The 23,054-nt window shown below is 41.8% G+C and overlaps 1 protein-coding gene across 1 annotated transcript in view; it reads left to right on the plus strand.

The window, feature by feature from the left end:
• LOC101160056 (partitioning defective 3 homolog B) overlaps positions 1 to 23,054 on the plus strand; it is a gene marked incomplete in the record, with an annotated part of 92,878 nt that overhangs the window by 27,442 nt on the left and 42,382 nt on the right. Inside the window, 3 exon segments of the mRNA XM_023950478.1 lie at positions 9,290 to 9,443; positions 17,129 to 17,220; positions 22,717 to 22,781. Coding sequence (XP_023806246.1) covers positions 9,290 to 9,443; positions 17,129 to 17,220; positions 22,717 to 22,781 — 311 coding nt within the window.

Genomic DNA, 23,054 nt, shown 5'->3' on the forward strand with positions numbered 1-23,054 from the left:
AGCTCTGAGCAGATAGATTTAGGAACACTGACAGTGTAATGTGGGAGGTTGTGGGACCTTTGGAAGGTGTGAGGCTGGCGCTGAGTGTGTTGGCGCTAACGGGCTCGTTTAATTGCCTAACCTGTCCATTCACACGCACAGATCATCAGCTCTGGGGTGGTTGTCACATGGTTTCTGTCATTCACCTTGAGCAGGCGGTGGTTGGCTGGTCTGAAGGAGGGGTGAGAGAAAGGAGAACATGCCTGTCAGAATAGTACCTGGAGGTGATTAGCCGCGCTTTAGACGTTCTTTCTTAAATTAAAAAAAGAGCCTTCCTCACTTTTCCCCGACAGAAACTGTTGACGATCAGAGCGTCACTGACAAGGAAACCTTTTTACCAATACAGCGATCCCTCACTAAATTGCAGTTCTCCTCCTGTAGTCTTGCTCTTTTGCAGATTTTTTTCAATGCAATTGATGCTTTTATTTTCATTTTACAACGCATTGTGTTCTATGTCCTAATTGGCTGTGACTACTGTCAATCAATCTCCTCTGTGTATAGAAAGCATTCAGTTTGACACATTAATATAAATCTTTGATCGCGATCAGATGTTTTTTTTTATTCTGTTATCCTGGACTTATTGTTCCATGAAGGTCTGAACTTTGAGAGTTTAAATGAAAGAAAGGTGTGAAAATGTTCACGTCTGTCTGAGAAAAGTGTAGTGAGGAGTTTGCAGCCTAAACGTCTGTAATTATTGTAAAATCTGAAGATTTCCCCTTTGGATTATTTTTAGCACATCACTCCCACAGTCAATTCAGGAGCACTGCACATAACATATGAATGCAGCACTTTAGATATTTATTTGATATAATCGGACAGGCCACACCCAAGGCTGTGGTGTAGTGGAATTTGCTGGAATCCTCATCTGTAAGGTACTGGTTCAAAACAAAGCAACGACGCTCATCACTTTGTTCCACCTGAACCAGCAGCCGGTGGTTGTTTGTGTCATTTCAGATCAACACAAACAACTGTTCCTTTCAGTCCAGCAGACGGGTAGATTAAGATAAATTCTCCTGAAAAGTGGTGATGATGAGCAGAAAATCCTTCAAACACACTTTGATATTGTTATATAAAGATCAATATCAATTAAATAATGCCATGCAGAACATGCATCTGTACTGTGAAGGGATTTGGCATTGATCTGTACTTAAACAGTCAATACCCGTTCAGGAAAACGGCTTGATTGTTGGGCCTTTAATGTTTGATCCCAGAAAGAAAGCAAAGGACTGAATATTCAGTATTTGCTGAAATGTGAACTTAATTTTTTGTAATTGTAGTTCTTTGGTGAAACTTTCCAAAGCACTTTAGCCTTTTTTGACAGATTTCCTCCACCTTGTGGTGCATCCATCATATTCAGCCATCAGCTGTTGGATTTCTCCGTGCTCTTGTGTTTCTCTGGTCCTGACGACTGCCTGTGGGAGATCCTACAAAATATGGGCTGAACGTGTCCATCTGTGCCACCGCGTCTCCATCATGCTCCTCCATATGTGCGAGTGTGGTCTCCTACAGCCGGTAGGAATAGACGGTGGACCGTTTGGCAGAAAGATGCTGCCTGTTGACCATCCTGTGAAGCACAGTTGCCTGGTGGTGTGTAGGTTGTGTGCTCTTCCTCTGCCGTTAACGTCTGCATCTCTGCTGCCTGTTTGCATTTAAATCGTAGGCTCTGCCTTCAGCAGCTGCTGGTACCCCCCCCCCAGGCCTGAAATCTTGTTTTTTTTTTCCCTTCACACAGATTCTGTCCTCTTTTGTTGTCTTTTCCTGTCTGTTTTGTTCAGATGTCTGCTGGTTTGGAAGAAAATGAGCTGACTGGAGATCAATACAGGATGAGAGTTCATGATCAGACAAACGTGCACAAAGCTGAAAGTGCTGAGCGCGCAGATTTCATTCATTCATATTCTCCATGCACAGAATATCCACGCTTATAGATCATAAAAAGGCGATGGGTCGATTCTGATGCTTTGTGTTGTGCTTTCTGCAAAAGGCTTTGGTGCAGTTTTCTCCCAAAAACATTTAAAACCCAGAAAGAATTGAAGTGAAAACGTAAACCGATGCAGAGTTGGAGTGAGAGCGGCCGATTCAGACTGATGTTGTAATCGATAAACTCTTTGTTGCTATGTGGGAGTATTCAGAGGAGCAGAGTGCTAGAACATGAAGATTTACATCCACTGATTTGTAAGGAAGCATTCCAGCTCAGGGGGGAGAAGGCCACAGCTCACTGTGAACGAAGCGAGCAGAGGAGGAGGAGGAGGAGGAGGAGGAAGGCATGGCCGAGGGGCGGTGGTGATGAAAAGCAGGAGAGAAGAGTGAAGCCGGAGGGGAAATCAGGGCCGAGCAGAAAGATCTGCTGATGAAAGACAAAAAGAGCCGTTCACCTGCCTCTGGGCTCATTCAGAAGTTATTTTGGTGGTCATCTGACAGAAATGTGCGGTGCCTGCCACTTCCTCAGCTCTAAGGAGTCTTCCTCGTGTCCCTTTGTAATGTTTTGGAGTGTGGAGCTGCAGCTTCCCGCTCAGCCGAGCGTCTTCTCCCTGAACTTCAGACGTTTGTTGTTTTAAAACGGTTTCTCTGCCCATCACTGCCGCTGAGATGTGCCTCTGTCACCGCAGGAAACTCAGACAAGACTGAAGTGTGTGTGAGTGTGTGTGTGTGTGTGTGTGTGTGTGTGTGTGTGTGTGTGTGTGTGTGTGTGTGTGTGTGTGTGTGTGTGTGTGTGTGTGTGTGTGTGTGTGTGTGTGTGTGTGTGTGTGTGTGTGTGTGTGTGTGTGTGTGTGTGTGTGTGTGTGTGTGTGTGTGTGTGTGTGTGTGTGTGTGTGTGTGCGTGAAACAGAGGGTAGTGGATCTTCCTGATGCAGTTTCTGTTGTGCTGTGCTAGGGGGTGCTGTCAGTCCATCATTGCTCCTTGTTTGTCGTGTGTGTTTTCAATAGTTTCTATGAGCGTGTGTTCATGTGTGTGTACATTTTTGTGTGTATCACTATTTTATTTGTCTTTGTATCAAAGTGTGTGTTTGTTTTACGGTTTCTATGTGTTTGTGTGGGTATAAATTTTGCCTGGATCCGTTTTTTATTTGTGAGTGTGTGTTTGTATTGGTTTGTGTGTAGTTATGTTTGTGTGTGTCTCTTCATTTGTGAGTGTGTTCATATAATTGTGTATGATTCCTTGTGTGCGTCTTTGTTCATTTGTATCTGCATGCTTGTTTCTGTGTGTGTTTCTGTGTGTGTATGAATGTGTATCAATATGTGTTTGTGTGTTTGTGTGTGTGTGTGTATGACTGTGTGTCGGTGTGTAGTTATGTGTGTGTGTGTGTGTGTGTGTGTGTGTGTGGATGTGTGTCTGTTTATTGTGTGTATGACTGAATGTGTGTCTGTTTGTGTTGTGTGTGTGTGAGTGTGTGTATGTGTGTGTTGGTGTGTGTGTGTATGAATGTGTGTGTGTATGGGCTTGTGTGTGTATCAATGTGTGTCTGTTTTTGGTGTGTGTTGGTGTGTGTGTGTATGAATGTGTGTCTGTTGGTGTGTGTGTGTATGAATGTGTGTCTGTTTGTGGTGTGTGTATGAATGTGTGTTTATTTGTCGTGCCTGCAGATCTTGAACATGAATAATCTAATATTTCTAACTCTGGTTTTTCTTTAGTTTTTCTTTCTAATCACTGTTTCATTGTTTCAGTTTTTGGTTTAATCCCAGCCTTTGGCTGTTTTATTTCCTTTCATGACAGAAGTCATATTTCTGTAGCAGGTGTTCTGAATAATCTGCGTGTCTTTTCTTTCTCACACCACCGTCCTGCAGGACTCTAGTCTGAACGCTGCAGTGAAACAGACATTTTTAGGGATCCGTCCTAAATGTATTAAATGTCAAACACAGACAGAAAAGCCTGTCAATCATTTTTATGGTTAACCTTCCTGCCTGCATCCTAAGGATCAGTGATGCTCAAACAGCTTTAGCTTATTTAAAGGCAGTTTGAAATGAGCTTCAGTGTCGGTGCGCCGCCGCCGCCGCCGCCCGCCCCGGCGTCCAGGCTGCTCACTCAACGCAGCTGATTGTAGTGTTTTTATTGATCCACACAAAGAGGAAAATCAATCGGGCCATGATCGACTTGATTAAAAAGCACATCGTTTGGAAAATGGTGGTAATGGAGATGCGCGTCTGCTTGTGCGCGCAATGTCATGCTCTTAAACTTCAAACCGCTATTAGTCCGATTATTTCCTTCACTCTTAGATTTAATAGCAGCGTGTAAACCGTTCAACACACATTTATTCCACTCACACTATCCTACACAATGTTGATCTATTCACAAACCACGTTCATTCTGGGTCGCTTCTACTTTTCATTTCCCTCCTAAAGCCTGTAGAATGTGAATCCAGGTTTGGTCTTTATGCCACGTTTATGAATTTGATAATCTAAAAGGGACAAATGTGCGTTAAAAAACTGCAAGTTTCAGTATGGAAACACAAAACTGCATCACAACTGAAGAAAAGGAGCCGTGGAGTTCCTCAAGAGTCTGTGTTGGGGCTCAGGTTTTGAACGTATATTTGCTCTTTTGTTGCTAAAGTTTATGTTTGTTGATGACACATGGGTATTTATTCTGTGGTTCTTATAAACCAGTTATTGCTAACGGGAAAGGAACTGAAAACGTTTAAACATTCTAAACCCTAGAGAACCCCAGAAAAATCTTCTTCTGGGTTTTTGACAATTATTTCTTAACTATTATTCTTTTTTTCAATCTTGAGTAGCAGCATTTAACAGCCGTATGCCCGTAAATGTCCTTTCAGGACACACTTGGCTCCCATTTGGAAAACCAGAGCCGTTTCAGAGAAAGGATCTCTGGTGTCGTCGTCTGAATGGAGGGAAGGTGAAAATGTTTTTATCAAATGAAGGAAATAAAGGCGTGTAGAGCTTAGATGGAGGAAATAAGGATTCAATCCCTCTCAGGATGATGAATCTCCTCTGACGCTAGGCCTGTACAATTAATCCAGAATTCCTCTTCATTAGCTGCATTTCCATCACACAGATGCCCAGAACTTCATCGAAATTCTAGAAATGTCCTAAAAACACAATTTTGCAATTACAGTGTTTCCATAAATCATAATAGTGGGCAAACTTTGTGTTTTTAACACGTTCTTATGGCATTTTCACTTGATGGGCAACATATAGAAATGCAATTAAGCTCTCTGTGTATTTCTTTATTTAGATTCTTGAATCAGGAGCGAATGGAAAAATGCCATTTGAAAAAACTCGCATGTATGACGTAGAACAGGGGTGGCGAACACGCAGCTGTCGAGCCGCATGCGGCTCTCTGCGTCTCATCATATTGTGGCGATCCGGGGGTTAGCCCCGCCTTCAGCCCCTAAGACTCATGGGAAGTGGGGAATCTTTGGTGTAAAACCATTATTGAGGTGGCTTTGAGCAGAAGTGAGGTTGATGATGTTTAGGGACTGACTGTTGAGTTCAAGTAAATGCAAAGCTGAGCCGGGAGGAACCAGGTCAATACTTCAGTCCTTCGTCTGTGGTCAACGAGCTGAGTCGTTTCAATTTCCATAAACATGTCATTAATTAATGGATTTTCATGACAAAGATCCATTATAAAAATAAAAATAAACAAAAACCTTGAAGAATTCTTTTTTTTTCTCTTTTTCTTTCACTGAAGGTTAAAATTATTTTATGCCACACTAGAGAGAAGCTAGAATGTCATTCTGATCATCCACCTGCAGACATATAGATCCATGAACGTCTTTGTTTTCCTGTCTGAGCCGGAATCTGGATCAGAACTGGACGGATGGATAGATCTGATATTGTTGCACTGATAATGTTAGCTGGGGGTGTGAGGGGCTGAGAGCTAGCAGGAGAGGGTGTAAACGGCGTGCTCCAAGTCGTGGGTGACGGGAGCGGGGTGCGGGGTTGCTCTGTGCCAACAGTACTGCCACTCAGAGGTGAATTTCTGATGAACGTCTGTCACTCTACAGAAACTACGTCCCTGAAAACGATGCAGGTTTGGGGATTTTGGCTAGAAACGACACAATCGTAATTAACCGACCACTAGGAAAGCTGTGAAAATGGATCAAAAGATAATGGGAGTGGGCTGTTGAGGAATCAAATAAAAAAGGGCCAATCAGATGGACCTCTTCACATCGTTGACCAATCCAACGGAGTCCTTTGATGTTACACTCCTGCCTCCTCTGTAGACGTGGGTAACTTATAGTTTAACTGAAGTCATGTTGACTAAGTACAACAGTGAAATAAAAATGATGTAATTGTTGTCTTTTTTTGTATTGCTATTTGTTTATATTGTCATCGCAATGTTGCCCACTGATGTGGCATAGCCTACGTTTTCCTCACATCATAGCTTTAATTGGCTTTTCTGTTTGTGTGAATGAATCAGTGATACTGATTCATTTCACCTGATGGTCCATATTTATGTAAAAAAGAACTGAGCCCCCCCCCCCCCCCCCCCCCAGCAGCTTGCCATAAAAGCAATGAAAGGTTAAGAGAGCAGCATCAAACAGAACGTTGGTGGTTCTGAAGCTGAACGCTTCGTATCCTCAGAGGGAACAGGACAGGTGTGAATAACAGGACGGAGGAAGGAAAGATGCTGTCAAAGGAGGAAAAGGATGGAGAGAAAGCTCCAAAAGTCAGAGGAGATTTGTTATAAAAGGAGAGCCGGGGAAGGACAATGAGAGAAATGAGTGTTGCACAGATGGAAGTGGGGAGGGTGACAGAACATGGATGTGTGAGAAAATAGCGTGTGAGATATGGATGAAACGCTGGTGAGAAAGGTGCGATATTGTTTAACTCCATACTGCTCTGCTGAGGATTTACTGGATCAGAAAAGCGCCCTTATACCTCAGGTATTACACACAGAAAATCGGATATTAGCTTTAATGAGCGGCTTTTAGGACACGATGCATTCCAGTGCAGCGTGGATGTTGGACACTTGTGTGTTCCAGTGCAGCGTGGATGTTGCACACTTGTGTGTTCCAGTGCAGCGTGGATGTAGCACACTTGTGTGTTCCAGTGCAGCGTGGATGTAGCACACTTGTGTGTTCCAGTGCAGCGTGGATGTTGCACACTTGTGTGTTCCAGTGCAGCGTGGATGTTGCACACTTGTGTGTTCCAGTGCAGCGTGGATGTTGCACACTTGTGTGTTCCAGTGCAGCGTGGATGTTGCACACTTGTGTGTTCCAGTGCAGCAGGAAGCCTCTGGCTTTGCTGGTAAAGTCCCTTTTATTCAGCTTTTTGCATGGAGGCCCCTAGAACGCTGTGTGGAGCAGCTCTGTGCTGGTCGGCTGACGCAGGATCAATAGACGGGGAACCCGCTATAAAACCCAGTGTGTGTGGGGGGGGGTTTCACCTGAGAAGAACACGGATGGGGCACTCTTCCCGACGGGAGGCCAATGCTCTGTCGCAGGAATGCTGGGCTCCTTGGACGTCCTGTACGGCGTCCTCATCCACAAGGTAACAGAACCAGAGACGAAAATGGGAATTCATGGCCCAAAGCCTGAGTTTGTGAAAAGTTCAGGTGTTTGCTCTTGATGATGTCTGACAAAGACAACAAAGTGAACCGAACAAAGCAGCAAAAACTTTAGATTCTGTTATTGATAAATAAATAAAAAAAGGTGAGAAAGGTCTGATTAGAATCCCGTTTAGTTTAAGATTTATTTACTGAAGAAAGATTAACTAATCAGGGTTATAAAGTCAGAAAACTTCACTTAAAGGTGAAATGAAAACTTAAACTTTAAATTAGATCACTAAGCAAACCTGGCTTTGGGTCACTATGGGATGTAAACAGGATGGGAGCATCAGAGGAACAGTTACAGTTGGTTTTAATTCTGATGAATTATCGCTTCCACTCACCTCTTAGCTTCAAATAAATGTTTTTTTTGTGAAATAAAGATTTCTATTTTATGTCCAACTTGAACCAGAAAACTAGTGTTTTTCTGATGCTTTTGGCTCAACTATTACAATTTCTGCTTCATGTTTATAAAGAAAACTACACGTTCTCAGTTTATGGTTAGTCGTCATCTGTAACTTACCTGTTAACCTGGTAGATGGTAAAAGAAGCGCAGCCACAACATTCCAGAAGAGCTGCAGAACGTTGGTGGAGTTAGTGAAATATCTGCTGATGTTTCCTCTGCATGGTCCGGCATCAGTGGGGATCATTAGTGGGATCCACTCATATTTCCTCCTGCTTTTATGCCGTTGATTTTCTGCTCTAAAGACTCGGAGTCACAGTCTACGGACGGACATCCAGCAGTGGCTAACGGCTAATTATCTTCAGTTTAGAGAAGATGAAAGCCTGTCCGTTTCTCCTGATGGAGTCCACACATCAGGCAGCTCACTGGATCTCTGCGCTCGGTCTGCTGCTTTGAAACGGTTTAACTTTATAACGAGTTAGAAAGACGAGAACCAGAATGATGCTGAGTCAGGATTTGTCATGGATCCAGTGAAGCCTTCAGACTAATGCTGCAGTGGGGATCTGAGTTGGAGCCCTCAGGACAGCATACCCCCCCACCCCCCTTTATAAGGGTTGCATGATTATTCAGGAGCGAGACTGGAAATCCTCCAGACAGATTCCCAAATGATCCTCTTCTTCAAGGAATTGCACTTGGGCGGGGCTTTTAATTGCTTTTTTAGTTCTTATATATTTAGAAATTTTGACATGCCTGCTAAAAAAATGTTTTGGCTTTATTCTTTGTTTTCCTGGTTTCTAGTGGATTTTGGGCTTTTCCATCCTGCGTTTTATGTGAATCACTTTGTTTACTAGAAGACAGAACGTGACTCCCGACAAGTGAGTTGTTTTCTTCCTAAAACCCATTCAACAAATTCAGACAGACCGAACAATCTGAAGCATGGTGTAGTGGATAAAACCTTACAAAACTGAACATTACAGTGAGAGCCTGGCTGCTCTAGATGACTACTGTGACTACAGTGTGGATGCTGGCTGGACGTTTTCTTGACATTGTCTAGGCACTGGCTGGACTCTGGCTCTGTGGCTGCTGGATGCAGGCTTTACATGGGCTAGGTGCTAGCTGGATTCTGACTGGATGTTGGGTTGACACTGGTTGGTGCCAGTTTATTCTCTGGCTGGCCACTGGCGCGGTGATGGCTAATCTCTGGCTGGATGCTGGCTGGATTCAAACACACCTTTGTGCTACCTGTGTAGTCACCGCTGCTCTAAACAGAACTGCTCTCTGCGATCAGTGAATGAAGCGACTGAGAAGAAGCGATGACTTCACCGCACTGTGCCTGTGTTTTCTAGCTGATGGCGGTGTATGAGGAGCAGGAAGCCCAGCAGACGGCTGTGGCTAACTCGAGGTTGACCCCGAGCCCCGACCTCCACCAAGCTGAGCTTTCTGTCTTCCAACCAACCGCAAGAGGAGAGATTGAAGTCAACTCCTCGGCTCTTAAATCCGGTAAGCGTGTTTTTGTGCTGGTGTTTGTGAGACCTGCTGTGAAGTACTGGACTCTTTTCTTTCTTTGTTCTGAAACTGAGCGTCGCTTCAATATAAAGAGTGTCACAAAAAGACTTTCATGAATCGGCCTTTTCCTGACAGCTCTGTTCTGATTACTGCTAACAAAGACATTGGAATCTGTTGCACTCCTAACTGTAGAAGACAGGTGTGATATACAGCAGACAGGCTGGTAACATTGAAAGCCAGCCAAAGGTCAGATGTGAGGGCTGCAGCAGTGTGAGCATGAGATGGCTGGTCTGCTTCTGCCCGCACTGCAGGTGAGGGGAGTCGGACGGGGAGGAGGAGGAGGTGGAGAGGAAGCTCATGTTTTGTCAGACTGCGGAGCTAAAACTCATGTCTGTGTCTGCTTTGTGTTACCTGAAACAGACCTGTCTGCGTGACCTTTATCGTGTCAGCATTATTCTGTTCTGCTCTGCCTTTTCCTGTTTCTTTCCTCGCCTTTACGTCTGTCTTATTTTAAGTCAAGTGTGTTTTTACTCCAATAACGGAGTTCGTGAGAAGACTTAGAGCCGTCACGCTAAGGTCAAGGAACATTTTCTTTATACCTCTCTGTTACCCACAAACCTTTTTTCTGGACTATTTTTAAATGGAAGTTTTAAAGTGACGTAGTGAAGATCTCTTTGTCCTCATTGGATCAGATACAATAGAGTCACAATAGAGTCAAACGTCTCCATCTGCATCTCCTGGTTTTTGGCTGAACCAAGAGCTCTTCACGGTGTGATCCAGACTGTTAAGACGGGAAGTTTGGTCTGTTCCAGGATGGGGGCCTGTCAGTACAGATTAGTGGGAATGTGGGGCTGTCACCGGGGATTAGAGGGGCCGGAACTCTGCAGACCGTCAGTGGGGAAAGTTTGGTCTGTGTCTGTGTTTTTGTACTCCTGCTGCTTCAGCTCGTCTTAATGTCCGCCGACTAATCCAAATGGTGAACTTTAGCCATGTCCCTATCAGGTTTTTTTGGGGCTGAACAGTTCCAACTCATTTGGTTTTGAGAATCTGCCAATACAGAGTCCTGATCTGATACCTTTGTAACATATTTAAAAAAACCATCCCCAGGGCTCCAGTTAAGCAGACTGAACCTAGGTGGTAATAAACCCAAATATCTACGCAGATTGTAGTCAGACTTAGGAATCTCAGAGGGAACCCAAGCTTAGTCCGATTGGAAACCAACCGAGACCACCTCCAAAGACGGATCAGAGAGCGGTTCCTGGCCCGCACCAAAGTCCATTTGGGTCAGACTGAAAATGCGTTCCGAATTATCGGAGGATACTAACTCTAGTTCGCTTTAAGCTAACCAAATGTGTGCAGTCTGAACACACCCTGACATGAGGCGAGAGTGGAGGCTGTTAGCTGAAACTGGTCAACAGCTTCCGATATAATGTCATAATTATATTATTATACATAATTATACATAATAATGTAATAAAGTGCCAGCAACATAATTTATTGAGCTAGCATGATGCTAATATTAAGATTTAGAGCCAAATGTAGTAAAAGAAAGAATCTGCAGAAAATCCTAAAATAGGTTAACAAGCAAACATGATGTCATGGCATAATGTTAGGATAAAAGATCGTTAAATCTAATAAAAATGCTTTTCAGTGACAGTTCCACAGACCGGCCTGCCTCTTCACCACAGCCTCCCTTAGCTAAATCCACTCAATGCTTACTGAATATAGCCTGAGCCTGTGTAAACGAATACATTTGAGCTGGATTTACACATACCAGCTGAGTACTGTTTGTATCTACGTTCCATCAATGTCCATATTCAGTGGTCGTTACTGAAATGTCAGTTCTGAGTGTGGAGCAGGCTTGAGGCGTGTAACACAATACAGCCGGACAGCTGGATGGTCCAGAACGGGTCAGAGGAAGTCCAACCGGCTCTGAAACCAATTTCCTCAAAATGAACCAAAATTAAAAACAAACCGATATGCTGCTGAACAATGCTAAAAGTAACAAACTGATGTGTTTTGATATATTCTGGTCATTGTCATGGCAACAACACCACAGTGCAGGTACAGTTATACAACTGGGTGCTATGTATAGCAGTGGGTTCAATTGAAAAAAATCCTTAGGAAAAGTAATTTTTATTGTTCTCAGTGAAAAAACCTGTTTCTTCTCCCCGATTCAATAAAAGTTTCTTTCTTTAAAAACTAGTAAAAACATGCAAAGATCCAGGCATGAGCAGCTAAACTTGCTGCAGTTTTTATCATTCTAAACACGAGCCTGCTGCTAATTGGATGAAGTCGTTATTTTACTTCAAGTGCACATTTGTAAAAGTTTCCCAGTGACCAAGTTAGAAAGTCCAAGCACCAATCTCCTGAAACAGCCAAACATTTTCATGACTACATTGGAGATTATGACATTTCAAAAATGTAAAGAAAAGTAATAAAGAAAAAAAGAAATACATAATCTCAGTCCCTTTCTCACAATTATCCATCTACGGTGGCCCTGAAGTACAAATCACACCAAGAAATCACTCAACGCAAAAACGTATTAAAGGTCAAAACGACAATGAAAAAAGGAAAACAAATGAAAAAACATTACATTTAAGAAATAAAAAATAAATTCCAGAAACTAAAACACAATTCCAAATAGTGAAACGTTTCGGAAAACAAAGGTACTTTCCAGAAATTCAAAATGAAATTTTAAAAAACAAAACACAATAAGATAAGGCAGTAACTATGGGACATTTCAAATGCGTCTTCAATGTCTGCATACTAACAAAAGTAGGGGTGTCCTGATCTAATCACATGATCAGAAATCGGCCCTATCAGGTGGTTCCTGACTCAATCGAAATCGGATCCCTTTACCCTGGTCAGTATTATGGTTGTGCCGTGATGGGTGACTGACATCCCGATGGAGAGACACCATCGTGATGCCACGCCCCCGCCACGTTGCGAGTCAACACCATAAGCTGCGGTTACATGTACAAAATATCTTGATGGGATCAATGGTCGGATTAGAATCCAACCGTGTACGTGGGCCCAGAAAAATGTTTTCAGAATATAAAAACGTTCACTAAGGTCACACTTTCGGTCGGTATAAATCATTCGCACATGCGCAGTAGGGTTTGAAAAACGGAAAGGGATATAAATTCCGCCTAGCGGCTTTTTTTTTTTCAAACTTTATTGAATGTAACAATTCATTATAAAACGATGTTAAACAGCGGCGAGCGGCTATATACATTGATATGTCAGCTCGGTAATATACAAGACGATCTTCTAAACGTGCTTTTAATAATGTTACGGTTATTATGAAACACCTTTTCGCTCATCATTTGAATTTTAATCCGTGTGGTCAGTGCTTTTTCTGAACGGAGCCGGAAAGAAGCCAGGATTAGCAGTATGCTAACACGGGCTAACAACATTAGCTCTGGGTGGCGCTGCACGTAAACATGTGGGAATAACATCAGCCTTTATTTAGTCGGGACACAACTGGAAACACAAATCCACGTCATTGTTTGAATGTTTTCTAAGGACTGAGCGACATTTCTGCTTTGAAGCTCAAACCGCTGTGTGTCTGCTGACGATCCGAGCTGGGCTCAGAGACACACACTAAAATAACGAATAGCAGTTATATAAGAACGAAAAATGTAAAAATAGCCCCCCCCCCCCGACAATGTCATCGTCCATCCCGATGGTTGACAGCAAACATCGTCAACGGCCAACCCTAGTCAGTATCGGACATTTCATGTCTTCTTCTTATGATCGGCGCTTTCTATTTCAAGCTTATAATGCAGATAAACTCTACTAGAAGTCTGCATGTCGTGAATGGATCACCACATTTTAATGCGGCGCTAGTTTGAGCAGGAAGTACACAAATACAGTTCAGTAAAGCAGATTCGGCCTTCTGCGACCAATAACTCTTATAAAACGTTTCAAACTGAAAGCAAGTGTCTCCATTGGGTTGTCTTACTGCAAAAAATGACCTACAAATGCATTTTGACATAACGAGATCGGGTTGTGTTTCTTTTTAACGAGAACGGCGCTCTCTGCTGACGACAGACAGAGATGCTACTGCCAGAGAAAAAGATTTAACCCCTTAAGATCCTTTTTATTCCTATGTGACAGGACCCCCACCCAAATGGACTTTGGTCCGGGCCAGGAACCGCTCTCTGATCCGTCTTTGGAGGTTGTCTCGGTTCATTTCCAATCGGACTGAGCTTGGGTTCCCTCTGAGATTCCTCAGTCTGACTACAATCTGTCCTTGGAGCGGAACAACTGAATCGAAACGGCCGCCGTAGCTGATCGTCTCGTGATGTAAAAAAATTGGGAATTAAGAAACTGGCGAGTCGTGGTCAAATGTAAAGCAACCATTGTCTATAAAGATATTCATCATTGTTAAAGAACATCATTTCTCTTTAAAAAGAGAAATGAATGGGGGAGTCTACCCTGCTGAAATAACGGTTTAATTCAAAAACAGCTGTTTAGTAGGAAGAAGAAGAAAAGGGAGACTTGAAAAACAAATATTTGGTTAAGGTTAACATTTGCACAACCATACGTTTGAGAATGTAGATGATCCTGATGTGATCAGTGGATCTCTGCTCCCTCTTACCCTCCATGTTGGCCATCTCACCGTTTGTCTTTCACTGCATTTTCTGAGGAGATGAATTGATTAACCTTGATGTAATCCATATCCCTGAGCCGGTTTTAAGAGCACCAAGGGTCCATTTGTGACGATCAATATATGACCCTACAAATATCATTTGGCATGTCTTCTCCTCTGCTTAGTCCCACCATATCGAGCTCTGTCCACCTTTGGCCATTATATTCCCAACTGAGCTATAGGCGGCTACATGACAGTGTTCGTTATGTATATAGAGATTGATGGTGCTCTGACTAGAGAAGGTAGATTAGAGGATTGGGGGTGTACGTTGCAGATCGTAATACTACCTGCACATATTAAATCGTGTTTATTTGCTGAGCTTTACAGTCTCTCCGGGCCTCCAGCAGCAGACTGGAGGAGGTTTGGTCTGTTCATTGGTGTGTTTCTGGTAAATAGAAGATTTTATGCAGTTTGATGACACAACTGTCAGACAAACACACACAAACTGCAAATCAGACACAGAGTTGTTATTCAGACGCACGAGCCCCAGAGTGTGCATTGACCGGATGTGGAAGGAGACGGACCATAGAGTGCTCCACATGTCTCTGAGTCATCACATGACTGCTCTCAACACTGTCTTCTACACCTTTTCTTCATTTCTCTTAAGAACTTAAGTCTTTCAGCTTCCTCACCTCTGGTCAGGACCTCTGTCCTCTGTCTGCAGCTGACCTTCATTCCTCTCTTTTCCAGAGCCTTTCTAGATCTAGATCCTCCACACTTTTACAAATACCTACAATTGAAAAACTTTATTAGAACAGAACAAAAATCTCTTTTAAAACCACAAAAGTCTAAACTAGAAGAACTGGTTACCAAAGACAATAAGAGAGAGGCTATCTCAGAATTTTCTAATTTGTTAATTACAAACTCAAAAGAAAAAAGAGAAAAGACCTAGGAACAGACATATCAGTAGAAAAATGTCAAGTAGCCTGCGCTAAGGCACAAAAACAAACTGTTAACTCAAGATTGAGGCTTTTACAGTATAAGCGGTTGATGCGAGTTTACATTACGCCTATAAAATTGAAAAGATTTAATATTAACATTCCAGATACTTGCTCAAAATGTAATGAGGAAAAAGGAACACTGTTTCACTGTATATGGGACTGTAGAATAATAAAAAAGTTCTGGTCTGTAATCAGAGATACTATCAAACAAATGATCTCAAAAGAAATAACACTGAAACCAGTCTTTTTTATTTTTGGAATCTATCCCTAAAATAATAGATATTTTAGATCAGAAAAATGACTTATAGACATGTGTTTATTGCAGGCTAAAAGGTCAATAGCAATTAACTGGAAAAACTGCACAGGACCAACACTGAAACAATGGACTAAACTGATGTTAACAGTACTGCTGATGGAACGTAGAACTGAAAAAAGAACCTGTTTGCAGACCATTTATAGCATTTGAATCGGTTAGTTCAAAATGGGCCCAAGTCCAAGAGGTTTGTTTTTCCAGGAAATGATTTTAATTGCATAGTTTAAAGGGAGGCTGCACCAAATGATTCATACTTTACCCAGATATAGCACCAGTTCATAGCTTACAAATGCTATAATATGAAGCACCTCACTTTTATCATTTCAGAGGACCAGCAAACTAAAGTCTCTGGACTTGGGCCCTTCTTGAATTAAACAGGGGGGCTGCCATATTGGATAACTAGTGCTGCCATCTATGGGATGAAGCTAAACACATGCAAGAGAGGCCCAAGTCCAGGGATTTTGCACTTAATGCTTTAAAATGTCAAGCATAGTCAATACATTACAACGGACTGCAGACTTTTCAGCACTTAATCAGATAGCTTTTCCCTTGAAGATCATAGAACATATATAAAAACATATAAAAATTGTGGACTTGGGCCCCTTTTGAACTAACCGATTCATTTGTTGAAGGCATGGATCTGTGTGACAGTGATGATGTTTGAAACGTCAGCCTGAACTGAACTGTATGCTGTATCTCTACTCAATTATCGAAGACAAAAAAAAAGTCTCTGCAGAAAGTATATCAAGGTTTTGTGTTCAAGTGTTCAAAGTTATATTGAATATTTTATAAGACAAATAACTTACGGTGTCTGAGAAAAATGTATATATATATATGTTTTTACATTTTTATTTTTAAATTCTTGTTTGTTTGTGAGTGTGTGTGTTGTATTTCAAAAACAAACAAACAAAAACAGTAAACATATTGTTGGAAAATGTAGATTAACATCCCTTGGTAACGCTTTCTGCGTGACAGCATAAAAACCAAATATTACCATAACGGATCACTTAGTGATGTGTTTCTCCCAGCATTCTTGTTATCAACCACAAATGTCTGATTCATTTTGTTCTTTCTTTTTTGCTTGTTAAAGAAAACACGGTCAGACGCCCGGCAGTGTGGTGGAGTGTCTCACCGACCATTAAATCTAACGTTCACTGTACCCACTGAGACGATATGTAGTTACAGTGTTCCCTCCTTTATCAGAGGAGTTCATTCCCCTCGACAGGCAACATTTTAAATAAATGTAGATGTTTTAAGGGAGTAAAGCTCCTCACTGCAAACGTTCTACATTTCTGTCAGACATGAAGATTTTTACACTTTTTTATTGGGTTTAATCTCTCAAAGTTCATACCTTTATTGGGAAAAAAAAGTCCAGTTTTCTAGAGTGAAAACAGATCTGATCCCTGTCAAAGATTTAGGTAGATCTAGTAAACTGAAGGCATTCTGGAAGGAACGCAAAGAGAAGATTGGTAAACAAGACTCAACCAATTATTTCCTACAACACAATGCACTGTAAAGAAACAGAAAAGCACAAAAAAGAAATCAGCAAAACAGAATGCGAAGGTGAACCGCGGTATGGGAAGGGGGTACTGTACTGTTAAAAAAGGAAATAATTTAGTCTGTTTAGTTTAAAAATCTCAAACTCAACTTACTGGTTGCATAAAAATCAGTATTAAGGCATGATTTGAAATCACAATTATTTTAATCTGACAGTATAAACCCCCACCCCCAATGTATGGTTTGTTTACGGGACTGTCTGTTTTGTCAGGGACCCCCCTGTTGGTGAGGAGCAGCAGCGACTCGGCTCTCACTCCACAAACAGAGATTGAGGGCTCCTTCAGCCAAGAAACACCTGTGAAGGTAAGACCCGGACGATGTCCCGAGAAACCCTCATGGACCAAGACCCAACCGGAGCAGACCGAGTGATGATGCTCACCTGAACCGCCTTTTTCTCATCTTCTTCATAAATGAAGAGGCAGAGCTCAAATTCACCGGTTTGGTTTTAAACGGAGACTAACAAATAAGATGCTGATGTCACCGTTTCTTCACATCTTTGTCATCTGGAGCTGTGGGAAACAGCCTTTTTTAATGGTTCCTGCTGAACCTGGAAGGAGAATTTCTACATTCTGTCATCTTTTTTTGTCCATTAATGTTGGGTTTCTGTCATTTATCCTGTCAGATTTTTTTCTTCACAAAGTCCATTTTCCCCTCCATGTTTTTTTAAAGCCTCAGTCATCATCACTGACATGATCGTTGACTTGATTGACGCTGCTGCGTGTTCTTTGGACACTGATGTTGTGTGATTGTTTGTGGTGGTGTTGCTGTGTCGTGTTCTCCACTGACTGTCCCTCCAGCTCCAATGAACTCCAGACTTGATTGGCCTCTGGAGTGCAGAACTCTGTGCTCTGGAGACTCGCTACCGGACAAACACCTGATTTTAGCCCGCCCGGTTCCCCACAGAAAACCCCGTTTGCCCGCTTCAGTCCTTTGGGGAACAGTGATTCTCACAGGTGGTCAGGTTCTCTGCTTAACACGTTAATGAGAGGAAACCATCCAAGGAGGAGCTCTAATGTTCTCTGTTCATTTCCCAAACCAAATCATAAACAGGGGGTGTCTATTGTCAGCTTGTGCATATTTACACACAAATGGAAATAAAAGAATACACTAGATTTGTTGATCCCACAAAGGAAAAATGTCCTAAAAGCAACAGCAGGAAGTGAAATTAATGCAAAAAGAAAAAAATATAACTGAGATCTGGAGTCAGAGGCCATTCCTGCCTCCATAGACGTGATCGTCTCCTGAAACCACAACCGTTACAGATGGATTCTTTTAAAAATCTCATGGATCAGGTGAGCAGAAAACACGTAAAGAGGAAGAAAGAATAAAATCTCCTCCTTTGTAGTGTTTCCAATAGATTTTAATGGTGTCTCATAACTCAAACAAAAGCTTCTTATGCAGGACTCTTTACTACAGACCCATCATCGGTGGGTCTTTTAATTATTTATGACAATAAAATAACAAGTGTGGAGAGTTTTCATCTGATGTCCAAAATTATTCAGTGGCAAAAAATGATTCGTCAGTCACAGTTTCTGAATGTTGTCTCACCTAAAAAGCTGAGTTTGGTCTGTGATGGAATTCATCTGTGATAGACAGAATGTAAGCAAAGAATCCTCAAAATCACCTGTTAAACAATGGCCTTATATGCAGAAAGCATTTACCCTCAGACCTGTTACGTCTTCTTTAAGAAGCTCTTCTCTCCTCCAGCTCCTCCAGCTGTTACCTGCTTTAGAAAACACACCTGTTTGAGCCCTTAAACAGTCAGATTGGTGGCAATCCTCATTTCTGCTCCATTACACAAATATATTTTTATATTTTTTTGAGACTTCCAGATACTTTTTCAGCCGTCTGTATGGACTTAACTTCTGTTTGCTCCAGCAGATAGAAGATCTGAACCTTTCTGCAGTCTTCGGGTTGAAATGTTAGCATTAAACAGTGGTAATAAATGTCACATGTATGTGTGCGTAGACCAAAAGAAGATCAGTCATGGTCATCTGTACCACCTTCACCCACACACTCTCTGTGTAAACCACTCCATTTAGAGCTGCTGGTGCTCTGGAAGGGCCAGAAAAGCAGCAACAGAGCGGCGTCCCTTTATCTCCTGCTGCATCTGGCTGCCTGCTTGATGGCCTTCAGCTCCACAAATGTTCCCTCTCTGTGCTTTTCTGTGTCAGAGCCGCTCAGCTGCCATAACCGCCGCTGAAGGGCTGGAGCCCTAAATGACTCTGGAGAGCTTCGGCTGTAAATAGAGAAACTCTCCGTCTCCTCACACGCTTTCACTGTCACTCTTCTCTTCATCCCGTCTTTTTCTGCCCATCATTGTCCCTCGCACACACACACACACACACACGTGCACACACTCGGTCCCACACTCATCCGTCTCTTCTCAAGCAGCCAGGTTCAGACTGAAGTAATGGCTCCAGGGTAATTGTTCAAATTGTCACTTGGCCTTTTGCTGAGAGCAATGAAGTGAAGAAAGTACTCTTCTTGCAGTAATTCTGTCTTCTTTTCAGCCGTCTTTATTTAATTTCAGCTCCTGAAAGTTTTACAGACACTGTGTAGCTCTTTCTTTGTAAATGTCAGATACAAACCACTGCTGAAAAACGGACAGAGAAACTCTGAGATAACATAATCAAAGCCAGAGCTAACGAGGCCCATCTCGTTAGCATGAATGTTGACATGCATCAAGACTTTCATGAGCCTTTGCCTGTAGGTACGGTAACCACTGCAATATTTAGACCAAATAAAGTTATTTTTAAAGTTTTTATTCTAAAACCACCTTTTGGTGGTAAAAATATTTGTAACATATAAGCAGCTTTTAAACTGAAAAAATGGTTAAAAGCCAGTTAAATAATTAACTGAAAGGTTTTGTTCTGCCTAAAAAATACGTGGATGTTAAGTGGCTCAAAAAGTAAAATGTATCCATCTATCCACCATCCTCCCATTTATCCATCCATCTTCAGAACCTGCTGAATCTCTTTTGGGTTCACATGGTTGCTGGAGCCTATCACAGTTGTTGCTGTGCAAAGACTGAGCGGTACCTGGACGGGTCACCACTCTGTCCCTGGGCAAAAAGGAAAGGAAAATCAATTGTTTGAAATCTTGTCTCAAAATGTTCTCTTTCGAAAGTGAAAGCCAATTTTAATCTCTTATTTTTTTAATCTTTTTGCAACAGATTCCTACAAAGACTAAGGTCTAAAAATGCAAATGTCAGTTCAAAGTGAGACATGCTATGATCACAAACTACAACCAAACCTGTTGAAGAAATTCCATCCATCCATCCCTCCATCCATCCCTCCCTCCCTCCCTCCCTCCCTCCCTCCCTCCCTCCCTCCCTCCATCTTCTAAACCCATTAAATCCTTTTTGGGGTTACAGGGTTGCTGGAGCCTATCCCAGCCACTGTAGGGCAACAGATGAGTACACCTTGGACAGGTCGTCAGTCTGTCACAGACCGTAGAAGAAATATGCGTGGTGAATTTTCAATTCATTTGTTGCAGACATACTGCCTTAAGAATTTAAACAACAGATTGAATTTTTCTCATTTTCACACACAAAGAAACAGTTTTAATTTCATTTTTTGTCGTAGATGATCTTAATTAATCAGATGTTCAATGGACCCTCTTTAAAATGATGGTGTTTCTTCCATCTTTGTTCTTCTGACTCTTTGGCTCCATATTAAAACTCGTCCATTTTTCCTCATCAATCCCATTCCTGGGGGGATATTTCATGATCTCTAACCTCGGGTAAATCACTTTCACATAGATGAACATGCATAAATATAACAGAAAATGCCCAGCATGCATTACTACTAATTCATCAAACTCACTTTGGGAGAAAACACTTAGGCTGATAGACCATTCAGTAATTAGTAATATCACTAATAGGTCACTTTTTTTCTCCACTTTTGGCCATAATTAGATTAAATCCAGAAAAATTGCAGGCGCTCCATTCGTTATGCACATAGTTACTGAGGGGGGCCTATTAATCAGAAAGTTGATGTGGAAATCTGCCTTCCCTTTCTGCAGTTTTTGGAGGCCCACTCGCTCTCACATATATTGATGAAAGTGTCCGACCCTGACAGACGGATGAATTATTCCTCCCATGCACTCTCCCCAGCATATCACTAATGAAACTTTAGCTTTTAAGGATGTTTCTGTTTGTTGAAGGCACAGATTCCTTTAATCATTATTTTTGAATCCATCTTTAAGAACAAATGTGAGCATTGACATTGCTGTTATATCTCCATCTTTCATCTTAATCATAGTTTTATGGATCGGTCTGAAACCAACTTTGAATGTTTGAGAAGTTTCAACAGAATCGCTCAAATTCTCATTTGAATAATGAGACGCGTTTATTCGTTCAGATTCATTTACTTGTTTTAAATGATACTTTGATAGGCGACATACGTCGTCGGCCTTTGTAATTAATATTTCGCTCTTCTGAGGCGAGAGGGGAGAACGAGGGAGAGATGGTTTCTACTGCCGTTCATTAAGTGAGATGTACAATTAAGCACCAACAGCTTTGCAATTAATGAATGAGACTGTGAGTCGACAATGAGGTTAGGATAATTTATGTTACCTGTCATCTTGGTACTAATTAAACCCAAATGACAGCATCAGCAGCCAGGCCATACTAATTGATTACCAAGTCTTTGAAGCCCAAACAAACTTTTACGGTCCTGGCAGTCTGTCATTTGCTGTTGAATCATTCTGCCCTCCAGCATCTCCATGCATCATCTGTTATTAGTACTTCTTCATAATATTTTTGTTTTTTTACTTTTCCTTGTGTAGAGGTTTAGGGGAGGGGTCATATGGCGAGGGGGTTGAGGGTCAGAGGTGGAAGGTCATGCGAGGAGTCCATTAGTGCCAAAGATCTTTATCGACCTGTGTACTTATCCCCATGTGTTTACACACACGTGCACTCCAAGGGTGTATCAGAATAAATCGTTAATATTTTGAATTTTTCTGTTTCTGATGGATTATTTTCCATTACAGACATTGATTTTCTTATAAGACGTTACAGCACAAGATCTCAAAAGGAATAAATGATGTGACAGAAGTTCATAAAAGTTAAACCTATTGACATTTGATTTGTGTTCACTTTTGTGTCTTCAATGAAAAAAAAGGATCAAATGGTGGCGGGACGTCATGGAAAGGGTTAGTTTGCATGCTTTTAGGACTAAATGTTTAAGACAGTAGCTCTGCACATCCTTTACACTTACTGTTGTACAGATTAACCACCACATCAGACCCATCAACCGTCACATGACATGTGATTAGCTGCAAGTTAACCAGACGTTTTGAGCTCTCAATGGTGTCTCTACAAAAAGCTGGAAATTAAAAGAGCTCATTCCTCTGAATATTTTTAAATCCAGGCTGAGAATGGAGGAGAAAGTCACTTTTAATTGTACATGTTTTACATAAACTCTCATTTTCATTTATTTTATTTTATGTTTTAAATGTTTATTGTAAATGTAATGTATTGTTTCCTCCCTTGAAAAAGATTCTTAATCTCAGTGAGAGGTAAATAAAGGTTAAATAAAAAAATTCAAAGATAAAAATGGATCAAACGACGAACCCTTCAAATCAAGTTATATCATAAACAAATAAATAAAGTAAATTCCCCTGCAGTGGTTTTTCATGTGCGATTGATGTGCCATAATGAAATTGTCAGCATTACCGACAGTTAACGCTTTGAAAACACAATGTTAACAGCTCAGATCACAACCCACCTAAACCCCCCACCTGTTGGGTCAGTGGCTGACTACCTGGACAAATGATTGGTCTGTTTGTGTGCAGGCAGCCAGCCCACCTGTGGAGAAGCCTGGAGGGCTTGACGGAGCCAAACACGCCTTCAACGGCAGGTCAGTGTATGTTTTGGTTTCATGGTAATGTGCATGTAGGTTGGAGTGTAATGTATGCTTCTGTCCCAGTTTCTCTTCATTAAAGCTGGTTTATAGAGCAGATCCAGACTCTCAGGAAAGCGTTATCATTAGCTCACTACAAAACACTGAAAGGGGGTCAGGGTTGCACCCACACATACGACACATAGACATGCATGGGCTTCCATGCACTGCTGTTCAGATAAACACATATAAACATGCTTGCATCTGCTGGTTCCAAAGATGCTTGAGTTA

Source organism: Oryzias latipes, chromosome 21, assembly GCF_002234675.1.
Source record: "Oryzias latipes chromosome 21, ASM223467v1".
In the NCBI taxonomy this organism is placed as follows: Eukaryota; Metazoa; Chordata; class Actinopteri; order Beloniformes; family Adrianichthyidae; genus Oryzias; species Oryzias latipes.